The sequence below is a fragment of the Corvus kubaryi genome, unplaced genomic scaffold (assembly GCF_017639235.1).
Source record: "Corvus kubaryi isolate FWS band 111438036 unplaced genomic scaffold, C.kubaryi_AGA036_p1.0 137, whole genome shotgun sequence".
Lineage (NCBI taxonomy): Eukaryota > Metazoa > Chordata > Aves > Passeriformes > Corvidae > Corvus > Corvus kubaryi.
The window spans coordinates 11234246-11254368 of NW_024580671.1; the positions used below are offsets into that span (position 1 = coordinate 11234246).

A 20123-nucleotide genomic window follows, 5' to 3' on the forward strand; every position below is an offset into this window, starting at 1 on the left:
CTTGCATTCATAGCAAAGACACAAGCTGTGACATTCCTGTAAAATACCTAATCCATGAAACAGCAGTTATTCAGAGAGTAAAGGTCAAAGGAAAATATTTTCCACAGTTCCTGCATGTTAACCTGTACACTAAAAGTACATAATGAGTCAGAAATAAAGGCCCAGTAATCTATCAGTCATATACTTTTTGACACTCTTTTTGGTACTACAACTGCTACTCAAGTGCATTTCAATAGGAAAAGGCAGGTTTTGTGACATATGTGCACGGCAATTATTACAAAAAGCAAAGAATCCCACTTAAAGAGTTCACTCATGTAGAACACTGGTCAAACCTCCTTCTGACATTGATCATTATGAACGCAGCTACGTAAATCAACTTTTAGAGTATTCCAATAAAGATGCATTATTTCCTCACTTTTAATCCTATCCCACTACTTAGCAGGATCTCTAACTATTAGTTTTGAAATATGACAAAATAAAACAAGATACTATTTTCAACTAATAAGACTAGCTGATTTTATTTTAAAGTACATACCTGAATTGCTGAATTCATGAAACATGTATTCCCCAAGTTACTCAGGCCACACAGGCCTGGCTGCTCATTGTGTCTTCCTGGCTCTGAATAATCATAATTCTTATAAGCAGTATATGATGGGAGACAATAGTTTGAATTTTTCACACTGTAAGAAAACAAGACATCTTTCACAATGTAAACACGTACTCTCTAGTACTTTAAAACATACAAGTACTTTATAAACTTAAATGATTAAAAATGTTAAACTAACTTCTGTGTACAAGTAAAGATTTAAAACACTTAACTTTTGTAATAACATTAATGTCAATTTAAAAGTCACCTGTGCAAACAACCAAAATCAAACATACTGCAGTAACTGCAATTATTACATCCCTACCCCTTTTTAATAGGAGCAGCTTCACAGCTTACTCTATTCTTCATTGCTCCATCATATTTAATACACTCAGACTTTAGACACCACCAGCAGCAATCAATCATTTACGTTCCTTTTGCATCCTGCTACTGCAAGAGTGAGGTCGGTGGGAATGGGAATGCAGAGTTACAGGTGAAAGCTGAGATTTCCAAGGCCACTGTGGCATAGCTGCTTCACTGCATCAGACAGTCTATTTATAGCTTCCCTGCTAGGACAGCACAATCCAGCATGCAAATGCAGAAAAGCCTTGAGAGGTAAAGGAATGCGCAAAATGCCTTGCAACAACTTCAATATAAATCTATGATGTATCTGTTTGGAGAAACTGGAGAAGACTGAAATAGGTAAAATGATAGTATTTAAAACAATTTGTTTCCAGATGAAATACAAAAGTATCAAATATAAACTAACCCTCAAAACCGTAAAGCAAGCATATCTGAGAACACTAGAAAGGCAAAGAAATCTTCTAAGAGATGTTCTGTAATATGTTAGAAAAAACCAAGCAACCACAAAGGTTTAACCTTTTCAGGCACTGATCGTAATGAAATCTGTGTGACAGCAGCTTTGGCTAAAGTTCAGTATTTCTGCAGCTACTAAGCATCATTCACATTAAAAGCAACATGAACAAAAATTTGAAAGTCAGTTGCTAAGAATAAGGAAAAATATGCACTGCAAAGAATCAATCCTGATAAATGAGATTTACAGTTGCAAAGTCTGAGAATGCAAGTGTCCAATGGTTACACTCCAGCCATTACTCCTGAACACTACCATGCTCTTTACTGAACTCCAACTGTCCCCTCAGTGCACAACTACTCACTTTTCGTAAATACCTGCTATTTAATCAAGTTATCAAAAATTTCAAACAAAAGGTGATGAAAACTTCTCCCTCTTTCAATGTCTCAGAAATTTCTGCAGTTTATAGCTCCACTGTCCATAAAGGTGCTGTTATCAAACCTTTACATCAGCTCATTTCTTTTTAATAGCTGACTTTCCTATTAGTTCTTCCCTTTTCTATACATACGCCTTTTATCTGCTCTCTGGCTTGCCCCTAAACTAGCTAAGAGGTATTGTGTTTACTGGTCATTCTCAACGAAAAAAACCACTGTAAAGTTAATGTTCACCCACGTATGACAGATTCCCAGGAAAAATTACCTTCCATCTCCCTTTGCAGTTGCAGTCCAGCCACTGCAGTGAACTCCAATCCCCTCAAGCTGGCAAGCCTCAGTTCCCCCACGAATCAAAACCACAAGCTTGCCACTGGTGCTAATGCAACCCCCACAATATAACCAACCCAACAGTGCACAGCAGCAACAGAAATGCACACGTACAGGGTACACAACAAGCTTCTACTTTCAGCCTTGCTTCCTTCCTACTGTTGTCCTTACCTGACTTAAAGACAACACTTTTCACACAGTTAACAAAAAAGAAATCTCTTTGAAATTTAGGAGATGTAGGGGTAATGAACTGATTGAATTTAATTCTTCTGGGGATTTTCATTCGTACTTCCCCCTCTGCAGCTTTCCCCCCCTTCACGAACTGCCAGCTTTGGAGGGACACTAGGAAGCTAAGGAAATGCAACTGGTATTTTTTGGCTGCAGTTTATTCATGTGAAAGATTTTCTCAAATTAGCTGAGTACCATGACAATAACTTAGTGCAAGATAATTGCAGTGCAGATAGATGCAGTGTGTATTTGCTCTAAGGGACAAACTGTCAGTTTACTTCTCAAAAGGGAAAGACATTTCTGAGCTCTTTCATCTCCAGTACTGGCCCACAGAAATATATTTGAGGGGTTTCGAGAATAAGGTTACCACTCATACTGTGAATCAGGTCTATTAATATATTTTTCTTTCATGGTTCTATGATATTTTATCAAAACATATCCTACAAAACACAGTGCCTACTGCATGCAGGATACTAGGAGATCTCTACAGCTCTATCAGTCTGCAAACTTTAGTTGTAAAAGAATGATTTTTATTTAAATCACATTGTTGCTTTGCTTTTTATGCTTTTGAGCTGGATGAAAAAGAAATCATTAACAGTCAACAGTAGATAGCTAGCAAGGGAAAGCAAGTAAAGATGCAAGGTAAGTCTACATGAATTTCATTCAAACAGAAATATCCTAGAAAAAGTAACTTGTGCTAACTGTGTGTCCCCAAGCCTCCAGGTGCTTTTCCTGCAAAACTTTCCTACCTTTAATGAAGGAACAATGCAGAGAAAAGCAGAGGGGTAGTACTATGGCCAGTCAAGTAAGAGCAGTAACAGAAAGAAACACTGATAGTTCTTAGAAAAAATTGCTTCACAGAAGGCGAGATTTGAAAACATGAAACCATCTTCAGACCCTTGAACAGAGTTCTTGAAATGGCAAAAATGGTAAAAGGAGGTTTCCAAATGAGATTTTATTATCTGTAAATCTATACATTTTGAATTGCATGTACTAGATCTAAAATGACTGATTTGTACTGTCTGTATGTGCCTTTAAGCATCAAAGCAGCTTTCAAATGGCAGTGATGGACCCAGAGCACTCATTGTACAGCCGGAGTTCTGGGGAGCATGGATTTTCAACAGAGAAGACTGGAAAAGCATCACTAGCTTTGGAAAAGACATAATTTGACAGTGGAATGCCATATACCAACAGGTATGTAACACATGCTGCAAAAGGAATTTGAGTGGCAAGAAGGAGCCCAGAAAATTAGAAAGTTTGGAAGACTTACTGAGCTCTGTAATATTTCTACCATCTTAATGCACTGCCAATGTGTTTTTGTGACCAGCCACTTTAAGAAACCTGTTATCAGGTTTCATCAGATTTTAGAGATACCTGAAGTAGCAGGAGAGGCCCATGTCACAACACAAAGATTACTATCTTTATTTTTGTTCATTATCATTGTCTGGAGAGCAAAAGATAACATTTTAATCTATTTAAATTGCCTTTGTCATAATATTTGGTTATGTGTCAGGTACAACATGAAGAAACTGTTTCTAGGGGCAATGTACTGTAATTAACACTTGCACTTCTTGGAATAAGCATATTGAAATATATGAAGCATGTGAACAAAGCTGCCAGCTGTCCATTTTGACAGGCTGACACTACTAAATGATGCAAACAACTCATTTCAGGAGTCTAAAGCAATGGTTACATATGAAACAAACAGAAAAACTTTTCACTTAATTCCCCAAGCAAAATCCCTGTTCAGGTGTTTTTAATCCCCATCCCACATAATTTAAAAAACACCATATGTGATATAAAATGTCTTGCTTTATTAACAGCAATAAACAGAAATTCCAGTAAGACCTAAAAAATGTGTGTCTCTCCCTGCTCTTCTGAATCCACTAACACTTATTACGCTAATCCTCCTATGTTATTCCTTCAACAAGACCACCTGTAAAGGCAAAAGAACACCAGTGATCAATTATTTGGAATCCTCCATTCCATCAAATGCAAACTCACATTTACAGAAATGAAGGCTTCAGACTGGATAAAATTTGCACACGCTATTTCTGATATCTAATGTATGACTACCTCAACACATGATTAAATATCTACGAGTTTAAGGCTTACTCTTACACAGAACACCTCCTGGATTAGAAAAACATTACAGAAATGTGTACCATACCAAAAAAACCCTGATACTTTCAGATTTTTAACATAATTTGTACTCTATAGGTGAGCACTAGTTATTGCAAAAGCAGGCTTGCAATGACTAGTATTTATGACCCTTAATACACACAACATGTTGTTTACTTTTTCTGCCTTATAAATCATCTTTGTCAGTTAAAATTATCTTCAAAACAAATGCTGGTATTTCCTTTAGAGTCACAGCACCTCATGCCCATGCAGAGATGCCAACAGATCCTAGAAAGCCACATATGTATAATTTCACTATTGCACAAAGGACAATGTGCAATATAAGAGACAATAAGGCAGAAGCATGGAAATAAATTCCAGACAAAGCTGACATTAAGTAGTTAATTAAGAAAAATAACGAAGATAGTATTAATTAATGAAAAAGAAGTGCTTTCTTAGACAAGGACATATTTACAAAAAGAATGGAACGTTCTTAACCCAGAATTACATAATACAAATAAATACAGAGATATATCTTTCCATTCACTATTTGAAGCCAAAAATTCTTAATGCAAAACTATGTACTTTAAAGTACAAAGTGTATTAATGGATACGACTTCATCACTGAACATACACTCTGAGAGAAGTGCTGCTAAAGATTCATATGCATTACATCTTGTATTGAATGGTTAATTTTTGATTTATAAAATATTTTAAAGTCATCATAATTGGATTATTGCATTTTAAGGAAAACCATATACTTCTGCACTGAATATCTGTCTTATGTAACATCCAGATGTACTGTGTTTTGATATACAAGAGAAAACTGACTGGTACTTCATAATACTACAGAGTACATGTACCTATTAACTGATTTACAAATTAAGTTATAGTTAAATCACTTAAAAGGACCGATTCCGTATCAAATCTGAAATTTATATGACTTCCTTTTAAATACGTATTTCTGTTGAAAATCATAAATTGTAAAATAACAACAAACGAACAAACACCTTCAAACCCCGGAATTTTTCCTTTAAGTTCTAAAAGCTCACATTTTGGCTCCAAAATAAACCAAGAAATAAAATCAGGTAAATCATGTGAACAAACTATCTTTAAAAGCTGCAAGAGCTGGCAACAGGTTTCGTAAGTGCCTCCTAAACATAACTACATCACTAGCAAAAAGCTAATGTAAAAAAAAAAAAAAAAAAAGAAAAAAAAAAGAAGAGAAAATAAAAAAGCCTTGATGGCTTGATTTAAAATCACGGCTCCCTAGAAAAAAGTAACTCTTGAGTGTTGGGGTTTGGCAATACCACTGCATTTTGCTTAAACACTAGGAGAAGAAGAGATTAGTTCTCAGCTAGGGGCTCAGCTCTGATCAAGTAACTTTTTGCACAATCATAGATAAAATACTCTTCTTATTTACTACACATTCACACACAGAGTACAATAGACTGCAGTTAAATACACAGATTTCAACTGTTCAACAGTGAGAGTTGGGGCTACTCACAATTGGTAGAAGCACAAGTGACACTTCACCCCTTAGGAAAAATCACTTCTGAGAAGTGCAGTATTTAACTGTAAGATATTGTATATTTAATATTTATGTCACCTTTTTAGTATTTAACATCTTCAAATGTGATCACAAAATGCATGTTTAGAAAAATATTAAAAATTTCAATGAATTGTAAGAATAAGGCTCTTCAACTTCCCCCAGCTTGCATTAAAGATGAGTGCTCTCTGGTTTCAAGCATTTGAAAGATGCTCCATTATCTGTTAAAGTGAAATAATTCCATGTTTTTCTATATTCACCAACTTTTTTTACAGTTGTGTACAGTAACAACAACAGAAAAATTACACAAAAAGTTGGTCAATGCAATATGAAAGCTCTTCTTTTAGAGTTTTATCACATTATTTATTAAACTTCTAATTCGGAATATAAAGGAGAAAGCACGTAAAAGTGAGAAGTCTCTTACTAAGCCTTTGTTCATTGTAATAGTCAAGCACACTTAGCCTGATCTCTCTCCAGTCCTCTAGCACTAGTAGAAGAAGCAGAAGTTAAGTTGCTGGGTACATTACAGCTAATACAATTCAGCTGTTACAATTTGAAATCAAAGTGTGATGTCACATATGCTGCTCTAATACCTTGGAAGCAATAAACAAGGGAAAACCTGATCACCATAAAGATAAGTACTTTATACTTTTCTCGTTCTCCAGTTAAATTCAGCCAGGACAGTAATAACAACAATGTATTTTTAGAATGATAAACTCTAAATGAAGTCTATACGTTTTCTTACAAAACCCAAAATTCTTTTCAGTGTCTTCCCTGCTGAAGAGTAAGAGTTACAAACATCTCTAATGTTGTTTCATTTGTGTCAGCATTACCTACACTATGAAATAGTAACCAGTAACAATTCACAAGCCAAATATTGCAAAGCAATTCAAAATCCTTAAGCTAGGAGGTATAAAACATCGAACTTTGTTTATATCACACTGGGGTGATTAATTAAATAATGTTTTAAGGTACATTGCTTACTTTCTGTTGTTCATGTTGTTATAATTATTTGATAGAGATGGAGAGATCTTTGGTAAAGTTGAAAAATTGGATGCACCTGGGGACCTTTAAAAATATGAAAATGAGAAATTAGACAAAAATGCTGAGACATTAAAAACTATGAAAGAAAGATAACAAATGAACAAAGCAGATAAACAAGCATGGAAAAGAAATACTTTTTAAAAAGTGGGCAAAGCACTAAAAATACCCAGGACATGCAGCCCTCAGAATCTGTCTTTTAAAACTTGAAATGTTTCACAGTACTTAAACTTCCATAATTTCTTGAAGAAACAGAGCTATTAAAAACCAAAAGAAACCACAGGCCACTGTACTAAAAAAATTGTTTTCAGCTTATAGTACAACTAGATATTCTGATGTTCTAAAACTTGAAATGTTAAGTTCCTAATGTAGGAATTTTATTAAAATTTAATTTCAAACTAAATGGATGTTGAGATGAGATACAAAAATGATTAAGATAAATACTTCAAGGTTACTTTAACAGCAGCATGGAACCATTTAGTTAAAATTGTCTCAGTAATACTGTTAGAAAACTTCAGGATATTATGCACAATACAAAATTTTTAAAAAACTTTTTTTTTGCCAAAAGTAGAAGCATTATCACTTATCCCCATGGTTTAAGACACTACTTTAAAATACAAGAAAACTGATTATTTTCATCAGTCTTCTCACAAAGACCTCTGAATATAACAACTAAATATGATATTTACAACTAACTTGCAGTGTATTTTTCTTTTCTTGAGCAAATCTTACAGGTAAGCAAGGAAAAGACAGAATACTCAAAGGAGTTCATGTACCCTCCTGATTTTGTGGGCCCTATGTTAACTCCAACTGAATTGGAGTTCCAGATGTCATTGAAAAGCTTTGAAATACATATCACTGTATTAAGAGAAGAACTTCTGCATGCTCAGGACTTTTTAAGCACCTTTTAAGAACTAAACTCTTAGGGAAATAAACATTTTTACACTGGAAATTTCCCCAAGTATATATTCACAGTTATTTTCAACTTTCTATTAATAAACTTTCTCCAAAAGAAGAGTTGCTGGGGAAAGGGAACCTCCATCCACACTGCTCACACCAATTTGATGCCAGAGCTTGCAAGAGCTGCCGCCCAGAGCCTGGAGAGGGTTTGCAGGTCAGGACGAATGAATCTGAAGTACAGCACAAAAGAATTCCAGCCACTGCAGCCAGCACTCTTCTTCAGCTTCACTGAGGGCCCGACTGAAATACCTCCATGCAAATGTACAAGCATGGGCAAAAAACAAGAGGAGCTGGAGATGTGCATATGACTGTAGGGGTACGATCCTCTGCCATCACTGGCAAATAAGTGGTGGGATGGCTACTATGTCTGGAGTGTTGGAATGAAAGGACATAGGCTATTTAGGAAGGATAGGCAGGGGAACCTCTTGGGAGCTCCTCTAAGGGATCCATGATCCCTGATGCATAAGGATTAAAGGGAGGGCAGGGACAGGCAAGATTATAGTGGGGGTCTGCTATGGGCCACCCAACCAGGAAGACCAAGGAGGTGATTGGTGACAGCCAACATGCTGTCAACTAAGGGCAAATCTTGCCAGAGAAATTTGGTGGCATTCTAAAACAGGGTTAAAGAGGTGGATGAGGGAAGACTGACATCATCAGTCTAGACTTCTGCGAAGCATTAGACACTGTCTCTAAACTGGAGAGACATCAATTTGACAGATGGACCACTTGGTGAATAAGGAACTGGCTGGGCAGTTGCACTCAAGGAGTTGTACTCAACGAATCAGTGTCCAAGTGGAAACCAGTGGTGTTCCTTAGGGGTCAGTACTGGGACCAGTGCTTCTTGGCAGTGACATGGACAGTGGGATTAGTGCATGCTCACCAAGTTTGTTGACACCAAGCTGTGTTGTGTGGTTGACACACTGGAGGAAATGGATGTCATCCAGAGGGACCTAGCTTGAGAGATGGGCTGATACAAACTTCATGAGTTCAACCATGACAAATGCAAGGTCCTGCACTTGGGTCAGGGCAATCCCAATCGCAAGCACAGGCTGGGCCAAGAATTAATTGAAAGCAGCCCTTAAGAGAAAGAACTAGGGGTGCTGGTGGATGAGAAGCCCAACATAACTCAGCAATGTGAGCCCACAGCACAGAAAGCCAACTATACCCTGGGCTCCATCAAAAGCAGCGTGACCAGCAGGGCAGGGGAGGGGATTCTCCCCCTCTGCTTTGCCATCATGACATCCCATCTGGAGTGCAGTGTTCATCTCTGGGGCCACCAGCATAAGGACATGAACTTGTCGATATGAGTCCAGGACAGGGCCACAAGACGATCAGAGGGCTGGAATATTTCTCCTATGAGCAGACTGAGAGAGCTGGGGCTGTTAAGTCCAGAGAAGAGAAGGCTCTGGGGAAACTTTAGTGCAGCCTTTCCGTTCCTAAGAGGGCTATGAAAGGGAGAGGAACTTTTTACAAGGGCATGTAGTCATTGGACTAAGGGGGAATGACTTCAAACTGAAAGAGAGTAGGTTTAGATTAGATATTAGGAAGAAATTCTTCTCTGTGAGGGTGGTGAGGAACTGAAACAGGTTATGCAGAGAAACTGCGGATGGCCCATCCCTGTAAGCGTTTGAGGCCACATTGGATGAGGCTCTGAGCAACTCAGTCCAGTTGAAGATGCCCCTGCCCATGGCAGGGGATCAGCTTTTGAGGTCCCTTCAAACCTAAACCATTCTATGTATCACCACATCAAGAACATGTTAGTTAATTCTTCAAGTGTTCAGATCAACATTCACAAAGCTTTCCTGTTATTTCCTTTATCAATCTAAACCCCTCTCTTTGAATATTATCTTCAAAGAAGTAAAATACACAGACTGTGTCCACAAAAAATACCTAACCAAAGTCAGTTTAACCCCATTTAAATCCAAGACAGAAGTTAAACTATGGCATTTACACATGTAATTATTTTAGAAGAAGCTATTTGATCTGAATAATTTTCAACTGAAATTGAACTTTTCAAAACAAATTTGAAGCTTTTATATGATTTAAACCAAATTAAAATGCAATACAGTTTTAAATTTTAAAACTCAACGTGTAATTGCAGTATATAAAAGCTAAAAGAAACCAGAATAAGCCACATAAAGGTCTACATAATCAGTAAATGGCTTGCGTCTCAAAAGCAGGAGGAAACCAAATTCTCAACATAGCTACAACAGTAGCAGAAACTAACAGATAGTTTTGAAAAGTAACTTTTAATGATGTAACTAACAAACCCCACAAAATTATTTATTATAATTTAGCATCTTAACAGTCCAGCAAAAGACAGGTTAATAAACCCACTTCACTGTATTATGCTGAAATAAATGGTAACTCACATTAGATATTGAACTGCCCACATACTTCATTAACACTACAGTTAAACTGTACTAGAATTCCCCTAATGACCAACAGCAAGGAGATAAATACAGACATGAGGAAAAACAACTGCAGCTAGAACAATCTTTTTTCCACTGTAGTCATCCAGACTGACTGGATCAGGATAAAGAAAGGCAGATAAGACTTTTTTTGACAACTGGAAAGAAGCCTAACATTCACAGGCCCTAGTCCTTATAGCAGACCTGCTGGTGAGACAACATAGGGCACAAAAAAACGCAGGAAGGTTCTGAGATGCAATGATGACAACTTTCTGATGCAGGTGACTGAGGAGCCAACAAGGAGAGATTCTCGGCTGCATCTGATACTTAAAACTAAGGAGGAACTAGTTGGGAATGTGAAGGCTGGGGCCTTGGCCAAAATGACCTTAAGATGGTGAAATCTGAGATCCTGAGAGAGCATGGCAGAAAGCAGGAACACAGCCCTGGATTACTGCAGAGCAGACTTTAGCCTTTTTTAGGGATCTGATTGGAAAAGTCCCATGGGATACAGCCCTGGAGAGAAGAGGGGGCCCTAACAGAGCTGGCTGATATTCACAGAATCATTTAGGTTGGAAAAGACCTCTAAGATCATTTAAGTCCAGCCTTTCAAGGACCATCTCCTCTATGCTCAGGAATGGTCCAGTCAGAGAACTAGAAAATCAAGCAAAGGCAGCATGAAACATGAATGGATGAACAAGGAGATTTTGACCCAACTTGGATGAGAAAGTGTATGAGTGAAAGCAGTGGTAGATACCTTGTTTAACCAGCCTGATGGTAGTCACTTCATAGAAGGCTATCTTGGCAGATGAGGGGGAAGCAATGGGTGTGGTTTATCTCAACTTCCTTAAGTCTTTTGACAGTGTCTCCTGCAACACCCTCATAGACAAGTACATGAAACATGGGTTACATAAGTGTACAGTGAAATGGACTGAAAACCATTCAATCCTACCCCTGGAGGGGCCAGTGACCAAATGGAAAGCAGCTTGGCAGGGAACCACCTGGGGTTCTGCTGGATAAAAGCTGAACATGAACCAGCAGTGTGTCCTTAGGCCAAACACCTTGGCCCAGTGTGCTACACTGGGAAAAGCACTGCCAGCAGGTCAAGGGAGGTGATCCTTCCTGTCCACTCAGAACCGGCTAGAGACACCTGGAGTGCTGGGCTCCCTAGTACCAGAAAGATAGGGACGCTCTGGAGCAAGACTAGTGAGACACTACAAAGGTGCAGCATTTGACATGTGAAGAAGCTGAGAGAGCTGGGACCATTCAGCCTGGAGAAGAGAAGGCTCCAGAATAGTCTTATCACTTGTATAAATACCCAATGGAAGGGAATTAAGGAGATGGTGCAAGAATCTTCTCAGTGGTGCCCACCGAAAGGACAAAAGTCTATGGGTATAAAAGAAAAGAAATAAAATTCCATTTGAACACGGAATATGCCTGGATATGGTCCCAGGCAATCTGCACCAGCTTCTGATGCTTTGAGTAAGGGAACTAGGTGAGACTGTCTCAAGAGGTCCTTCCATCATCAAAGACTCTTTTCCTTGTTAGCTGATTGGGCTAACACACAATTTTAAAGCCAGCTTTAGTTAGACTTTTCTCTTCTTACAAACCCTAATTCAGCTAATCATACTTCTTCGGGGAATTTGCAGTAAAAAAGGTTGATATTTTAACATTCATCAATCAAAAAATTAATGTTCAGTACATGCATTTGTTAAGAGTTTTTCAACCCTCTACTAATTCATGTTAATGAACATGTTTGTTAAACTAATTGAAAATGTCTGTTGAACATTACTGATGTTTACCCACAGGAGCACAGACACATGGTTATCACAAGTTACTATTTTTCGGCAAATGGCAGTCCAGTTTTTGACTGGCAAACAAGCTGACAGCTCTTGCTTATACAATTTAAGACATCAGAGTAAGTCCCCAGTTAGCTCTATTCACCACAATTCTCTTTCTCACAGAAAAGTCAGTAGAAAGGCACGCCTGTCCGCATATCAATTGCTTCAGGGAAAAAAACCCCTCATTTCAGTATACGCAATTTTTCCTTTGGAGATTCATGGATATATTTTCCTAAAAAACTTGGATAAACAGGCATTATATTATTTTAAAAAGGACTGCTAGGCATCTTTTATCCATTTTTTTCCTCCTCTTAACAAACATTATGGGGTCCAACCCAGTAACGGAGAAAAATCAAGAAAGGGCCTTTAATGCTCTTCCAAGGCAAAAAGGCATACAGTTTGAACCAGAAAAAAAAAGTTAAAAAATTTTCTATGTGAAAAATATTGTATGAAAACATTAATTATTATAAGAAGAAAAAGAAATAAGCTATGAATGTGTACTGCCTCACACTTCTGTACGGTCAAAAAAACCCCTAACCAACAATATATTCCCTTTCACACACAAAAATTGCTTTAAAGTTAACAGCAGGCCACCTGTAAATTATGTTAAGCAGCCAGCTATTTGATTAGGATGACTGAATCCACAGTGAATCTAAAAAACAGAAGTTTTATTAGATTAATGAAATCCATTGCTTTTATTATACATACAGAGATATAGATTGACAGGTAATAAAAAAAAAAATCTTAGTTTTTTACCATATAGAAAGCATTTTTAAAGAATTAGATGAAACCAGTAGATTAAAAACCTGTTTTTAAGTTTTCTAAAAAACCCCAGCTACAACACCTCTTTAAAATTAGAGGGAAATAACCTACTAGTTTATAGGGTTTTTGTATGCTTCCCTAACTTGCTTTTATATTTGCATACAAATAGGTAACAACTTCTTAACAGAAAACTAACAGAAACCCTGTCCTGGCTATTCAACTGGTAACCCACGGAATGTCAAAACTTGAGTTCCTTGCTTCTCTGTAAGTTTTACAATCACAGATTGGCTGAAAGGTTTTAAGTGATGAACAGTTTTTCCTAAACACAAGTAACTTGATTTTGTAGTACAGTTCCTTAAGTAACTTGAACTACAACCTTAGACCCTTTTTTTAATATATCTTAGTTTAAAACACCATCTTGACAATAATAAACCATTCAAACAGATTTAGTTATTTTTCCTGCCTGCAGATTAACTTCCCATATAAGGACACTGATTAAAAAAAAAAAAAAAGTCTGCACACAGATAACAAGTCTTCATTCAAATACTGGGATCAGCAGCAACTAAGCTACCAAAACAGCTGGGATCTGTATGTTTATGTAAGTTTGTCACATGTATGACACTGAGGAGACATGTTAGTCAGCTACTCACAGACATGTTAAGTATAAAAGAAATTTTCTGCAAAAATGATAATGACTGCTAAGTAATATCTCTTTTGGGAGCAATGACATTTAAGACATTACAGGAGAAAGAAAGTTTCACAGAAATCAACCTCTCAGAGCAAAAAACATGCCAGTAGCTGATACAAACAACCCCTGAGAAAGCCAAAAATCCAGCTATTCTTAAACCTGACTGACCCTGTGAACAATTTAAGAATGTATACCACATTCAGATACTTTCAGACAAAAATCCCAAGACTCACAAACATTTTATGCAGCATTAAAACATGATACAATAGCAGATACTAAATCACGCAGAGTTTTTACAGTGGATGTTGCGATTACTTCCAAAATTAATTAAATTCAGAAGTTAGAAGAACAGTACACATAGAAGAAATGCGAACAGTGACAAATTTGAACACAGAGCAGAAATTAAGTTGCACAGCATGGTCTCTGCTTCTTCTATATGAAAAGGATCTCACACTTTAAACCGCTCCGTTCTAATTTCAAAAGAAGAGACAATTGTGATGATAATCTTTTTTTCTTGTAAGAATTCATTATACTCGTAAGAAAAAGAGAATTATCATTGTCGAAAGTGTTCCTTCCTATACTGAACTGAGGTCCCAACCTGGCCACTTTCGAAGTAAATAAGTTATTTTCTTGCAGAAGAAGCTCACACCTTTAACATCTTTCTCATGAAAAACTGCCAGCATTCATCACCAGTTGCAGGAATACAGAAGAATTGCCAAAAGAAGTAACCAATACAAAAATTGCTGTTACACTTCTGCTAAAAAGAGGCGGGGAAAATGTGCAGAACATCTTTCCATCTTACTGTTTCTCATTTTCAACTGTCACAACGTATCTTCTGTTGCCATTCTGACAGACCTCAAAAGGCTGGAAAAACGAGCAAACAGGAATCTCATGAAGTCCACCCAAGGGAAATGTGAAGGCCTGCACCTGTGGAGGAACAATCCCAGGAACCAACACACGGGGAGGAAGAGGGGGTGTGGGCAGATGACTGAATGGAAAGCAGCTTGGCAGGGAACCACCTGGGGTTCTGCTGGACAAGAAGCTGAACATGAACCAGCAGTGTGTCCTTAGGCCAAACACCTTGGCCCAGTGTGCTACACTGGGAAAAGCACTGCCAGCAGGTCAAGGGAGGTGATCCTTCCTGTCCACTCAGAACTGGCTAGAGACACCTGGAGTGCTGGGCTCCCCAGGACCAGAGAGACAGAGATATCCTGGACCAAGTTCAGTGAGACACCACACAGGTGATCAAGGATTGCAGCATCTGACCTCTGTGGAGAGGCTGAAAGCTGAGACCATTCAGCCTGGAGAAGAGAAGGCTCCAGAGTGATATTATCAACATGTATAAATAACCAGTGGGAGGGAATGAAGAAGATGGAGCAAGACCCTTCTCAGTGGTGTCCACTGAAAGGAGAAGAGGCAATGTGCACAAACTGAAGCACATGCAATTCTTTCTAAATGTAAGAAATTTTGTTTCAAAATAGGAGTTAACAAACAGTGGAATAGGTTTACAGGAAGGCTGTAGAGCCTCCATCCTTGGACATGCTCAAAACATAACTGGACACAGTCCCAAGCAACCTGCTGTAGGTGACCTGTCTTTGAGCAAGTGGGCTGGACCAGAGAATCTATGGAGATGCCTTCCAACTTCAACAATTCTGTGAATCTGTAGAAAAGCTTAGCTCATGTTCTGAAATGATCCTGCCTTTTCAAGCTTTACAGTCTTTCATGCTTTCCAATATTCTACATTTTGACATTTCTAAATATGGCCTTTTATACCTTGATGTCAGAATTTGTTTACAATTCGTACTCTTCAAAAAGAAGCAGTACAAAGAGGTAATTTCAGCAGTGTGAGCCAGTGTGTGACCAATGAGAAGGCTGTAGGAAGGTATGTGGATATATGCTGTGATGGCAAACTAATACTCCTAATGCATCTCACACAGAAAACTCCAAAGTGTTTACTATTTCTATCCCTTTAAACATTTATTAGATTGTTCATGAAGTTTTAAACAGGTGTAAAAATCTGTCCTATTACTGCCTGTTGACAGTTGCTATTTGAATTCACTAAATTTTGCAAACCTTCAATTTTTACAGTGTATTTGAATATCAAATTCCCAACTTTCTGATAGCTGCCAGATTTCAAAACCATACCCCAACCTCACAGTAAAATTATTCATTCTCATTTGTTGGTTTACTTACAGCCTCCTCTGACACCAGCATTCTCAATTACTATTTCACTTGTCTCCAGATCAAGCATTTTTCAGGAGACATTCTTTAATTTATATACTGCTCCTGAATGCTTTCCATAAAATGGAAAAGAAGTTTGGCAGAATAAAGGCAGATACCGTCACCAGAATATTTTCCAACCAAGACTTCCAAAAGAATCCATGACAATGAGTTATGTAAGTTCTTTTAACCTTTGAAATCTGCATCTAAAATTTGACCAAGAATTTAAATTTCTACTAGATGCTTTTTGAGATCAGAGATTAAACTTCAAATACTTAGCACCCCATTCTTTCTATTGCTCCACATTCTCAATCCTTTGTGTTACATCTTGCTAAGCAAGATTATACTGTTTGTACTAATCTTAAACTGAATTCAGACTTCATTAAATAACTTAATAGAAACTAGTGCTCCAAATATAAGTGCTTGAGATAAAAAACCAAAGACAAACGCTGTCCTTCAAATGATAAGCAATGATACTATAAAAATGTTTTAGAACAACAGTGACACTTGATTACATGCATGCATATTCTTAAAAGGAATAAACAGAACTTAAAAGAACTTAAACTTTTAAATGAAAGGTATGATCAAGAACCAGCCAACAAAGGCAAAAAACACAGTTAATGATTTGTAAGGCTGACATCATATTAATTAATTGGTTCCAGCTGTTCTTCAAAACCAACAGAACATGATTTAGATATTGGAAATAATATTAGAAATAGTTCATCCATCTAAATGAAGAAAAACACACAAGCCCTTCTATTCACTTGCCACTATCAACGTGCTGTTGATGAACAGCAGTAGGAAAACCAGAAAACAAAACCAACATTGTCCTGCATTAACTGATGACAGCCCAACAAAGAGCAAAAGCCACATGATGGTAATGTAGGCTGCAATTTAAATAAACTTTATGGGTAAATATTGTGCTCTGGAGACAAAAGGAACAAGCTGTCCATGAAAATATTTACATATAAGAAAAATACTGATAAAATATACATATCTGTGTTGACCTAACACATACACTGTGCTTTGAAACAGAAATCTAAATAAAATAAGCTAAGTTTTACAGTTTTCTACTATGGATTCTTTTTTCATTTTTAAGCAGGATAATATATATCATTGGTTGAAATCAACAAAGTTAAGCAACCTATATACAGGCATTCACCATTATTATGCTATGTTCTACAATGCATGGCACTTACAACAAGTATATTCAGCAGATTTTCAAAATCAAATGCCACTTTTAGAAACTTTTTTTTTTAATAAAACAAAATAATATGTGAAGTTAATCACATGACTGGAATTCATAACTTACTTAGGAGTTGAAGGACCTCTTGGCCATGTTCCATCCTCATTCTTCTGTTCTATCACCAGGACCTACCACCAAAAGTGGAATAAGAAAACTGAAATAAAAATATCAGTAGATTCCTTTCTGTTCCATCTTTTTAGTGGATTTGCTGACGTGATCAAGAAAAGACTGGTATTTAAATTACTGTTCACTGAGATTCAAGAATATTCCATTACACTCCACATTCTATCCATTAACACTGCACCATCCTCTCTACTTTTTTCACTCCACATATTAATTTGTGCAATTTTGGGCACTTCACTTAATATTTCTATTCCTCTAAAATCCATGGATGGCAAGCCACTTATCTCTCAAAGAGGTCAGAAGATGACCTGCAATGTTTAAATGAATCTATAGAAATCACATGTCTATACACCAGCCCTGTTAAGGAAAGGACATTCCTGAAGGAATTTTGCCTCACACAGATCAGTAAGAAAAAAACCAAACCCAAACACCCAAACAAAACTATTTTCTGCACTGATAGCCTTAAAATCGTACCTGTATGGTTATTCCTATATGTTTTACCAAAGCATTTATCTAATATTATTTTTTCAACGGGACAGTTGGCTAACAAAATCAATTTTGTTCAATTTGTTATTGGTACAGAAAGGAGTACAGAACACTCAGTCCCAAACACAGGCATCAGGTGTCATTTGAAACTCCTTTGGGTATTTCAGGTATCTGCCCTAGGCTGGCAGTTATGACACAGGACCTACAAAAAGCTCATGCCTTTTTCTGGATTGACAGCTGAGATATCTAGATCCTTTGAAATGGCAACTAGACTCCAATACTTAAACTGAATCCAACGCCCCACTTCCAATGCAACTAATTCTGCACAACGGTACACCGATGTTTCAGGACTCTAATTAACTGCCATGCTGTGCCTGTATGTGTCCACACAGTGACATAAATTCACATACATACTAATGCTCAAAACCTTGTGTATAAGCCACTTGAAGATGTAATCACATTTTCAGTCTGAATACACAAGAGCATGAGATTGGAAACAAGCCTTGTATCATGACCAGTTTTTTATCAGGAACAGAGCAGACTGCTATCCTTGGTCATTGATGCTGAAAGACTGATTCTGCCATACTTCCTTGACTGGCTCTCAGAGATTAGATTACTAAATAAAACGTAGATTTAGACTGAAGAGTTCAATGGAATCCCTAAAGGCTCACTTCAGAAATCAACTGATAAATTCAAAGCATTAATTTACTCAATCGCATACACTATTATAACTATTAGGTTAGACAGACTGTAATAGTCAGGGTAACTATTACTAGGTTAGGAAGCTCAGCAAGAAAAATAACCGTGTGTGTCAGCAAGTGCAACTGACCAAACACATATGGCCTACCACGACATTTAGCATTTTCAGAAACCATGGTTAAACTCTGTTTTAAACAGTATTTGTTTTGCTCAAAGTACAAATGTCACCTAGAGACCTTGTCACGGCTTTATGAGACCATGTTTGCTTCATAGTTAATGTTTCACTGGGATAGAGGTAATTTGCAAGTTACATCTTTGATGTGAATCTTTTATGGGAGATGTGGGCTCTTCCAGTAGGACCTATGCATTGTTAAAATTACCTGTGTGACAGTTTAAGTGCATGCAGCATGAAGCTAAAGGACACAATAGTTCAAGCAGCTATTTTGGTGCACTGATTAGCTACCTTCCATGCCATAAAAGAAAACTGAAACACAGCATAAATACTGCTGGTAAGTAGGTTAGAGTCAAATAGTTCAAGGCAAAATATTTTAACATAATCTTGACTAAAATTACTGTCATCAAATTTCATCCATCCACATTTGTAGCATGACAGCATGAACTACAGCTCTTGAAAAAACATTCAACTTTATCTGAAGACTGAAGAATCAGTGTAACAATCTGAAAAGTTTTTCTAACAATGCAATTGCTCGATCTGTTTACATTTATATTTTGTAGCTTAACATTTAATGTTTGCTCTTTACATTCATCTGGAAAGGTAAAAAAATTATCTTGTGAGGAATTCCCCTATAAAGTGATGATATTGTCTCATATTAAAGCAGGTTTACAAGCCTCTGTTGTTCTTATCAAAATATTTTCATTTTTTCTAATTTTGTATGTGAAATCTGGACAGTGGAATGTGAGTAGAAGACATTCTTCTAGAATACCTAAAAAGGTCTTCAAATTTTGGGTTTCATTATAGGAACATATCCCAGATCCTAGGAATAATTTTTTATTTCGGATTTTACCAAATTCATGTCAGCAACTTCATAAAATTGGTAAGCATAACATTTAAAATTTAGAAGTATATTTAGAATTTTAGTTTTAATTCACCAAGAGAGTTAAATCTTTAATCCTGAAAACACACACAAAAACTACTTTAATTTCAACAAATTTGTTTATAAAATCCTCTATCCCTAACACCATGTATTAAGAGGCAATTTTCATTTAAAAAGAAGTAAAAATCATTGGGTACAGCTACATTTTCAGGAGCAAAAAGATAAACATATACAAGAAAAGAAATAATATTTCACTGTACCTGTCCCTGGTATAAACCAGCATCCTGTATGGTACTGTCTGGTTTATTCAAAGGTTCAAAAGTATTACTCATGTATTTGTTCCACAATCTGGTCTCTTTTTCCCCTGGAATATTGAAGATTTTTCTTATCTCCTTTTCAATTGTGTCTGTTTTGTAAAGGAGAGAACACAAGTTTAACATTTCAATACACAAACAGCGTAAGGTCAAATAAAGCATCAGAATTCATCTCCTCATACTCAAAATATGAACGAAACTGTAGAAATTACCATGCAACTACA

The 20123-nt window shown here is 36.9% G+C and overlaps 1 protein-coding gene across 4 annotated transcripts in view; it reads right to left on the bottom strand.

Moving 5' to 3' along the window:
• Positions 1–20123, bottom strand: part of USP15 (ubiquitin specific peptidase 15) — a 60948-nt gene that overhangs the window by 18730 nt on the left and 22095 nt on the right. For 2 of the 4 annotated variants that reach the window (XM_042017883.1, XM_042017885.1), the window contains exons 5-8: positions 19846–19991; positions 17289–17350; positions 7041–7124; positions 536–680 (exon numbers count right to left, since the gene is read on the bottom strand). In XM_042017883.1, coding sequence (XP_041873817.1) covers positions 536–680; positions 7041–7124; positions 17289–17350; positions 19846–19991 — 437 coding nt within the window. Of the gene's footprint in view, positions 1–535; positions 681–4178; positions 6278–7040; positions 7125–17288; positions 17351–19845; positions 19992–20123 lie in introns of those variants that run through there. The other 2 variants (XM_042017886.1, XM_042017884.1) reach the window with 2 other exon arrangements.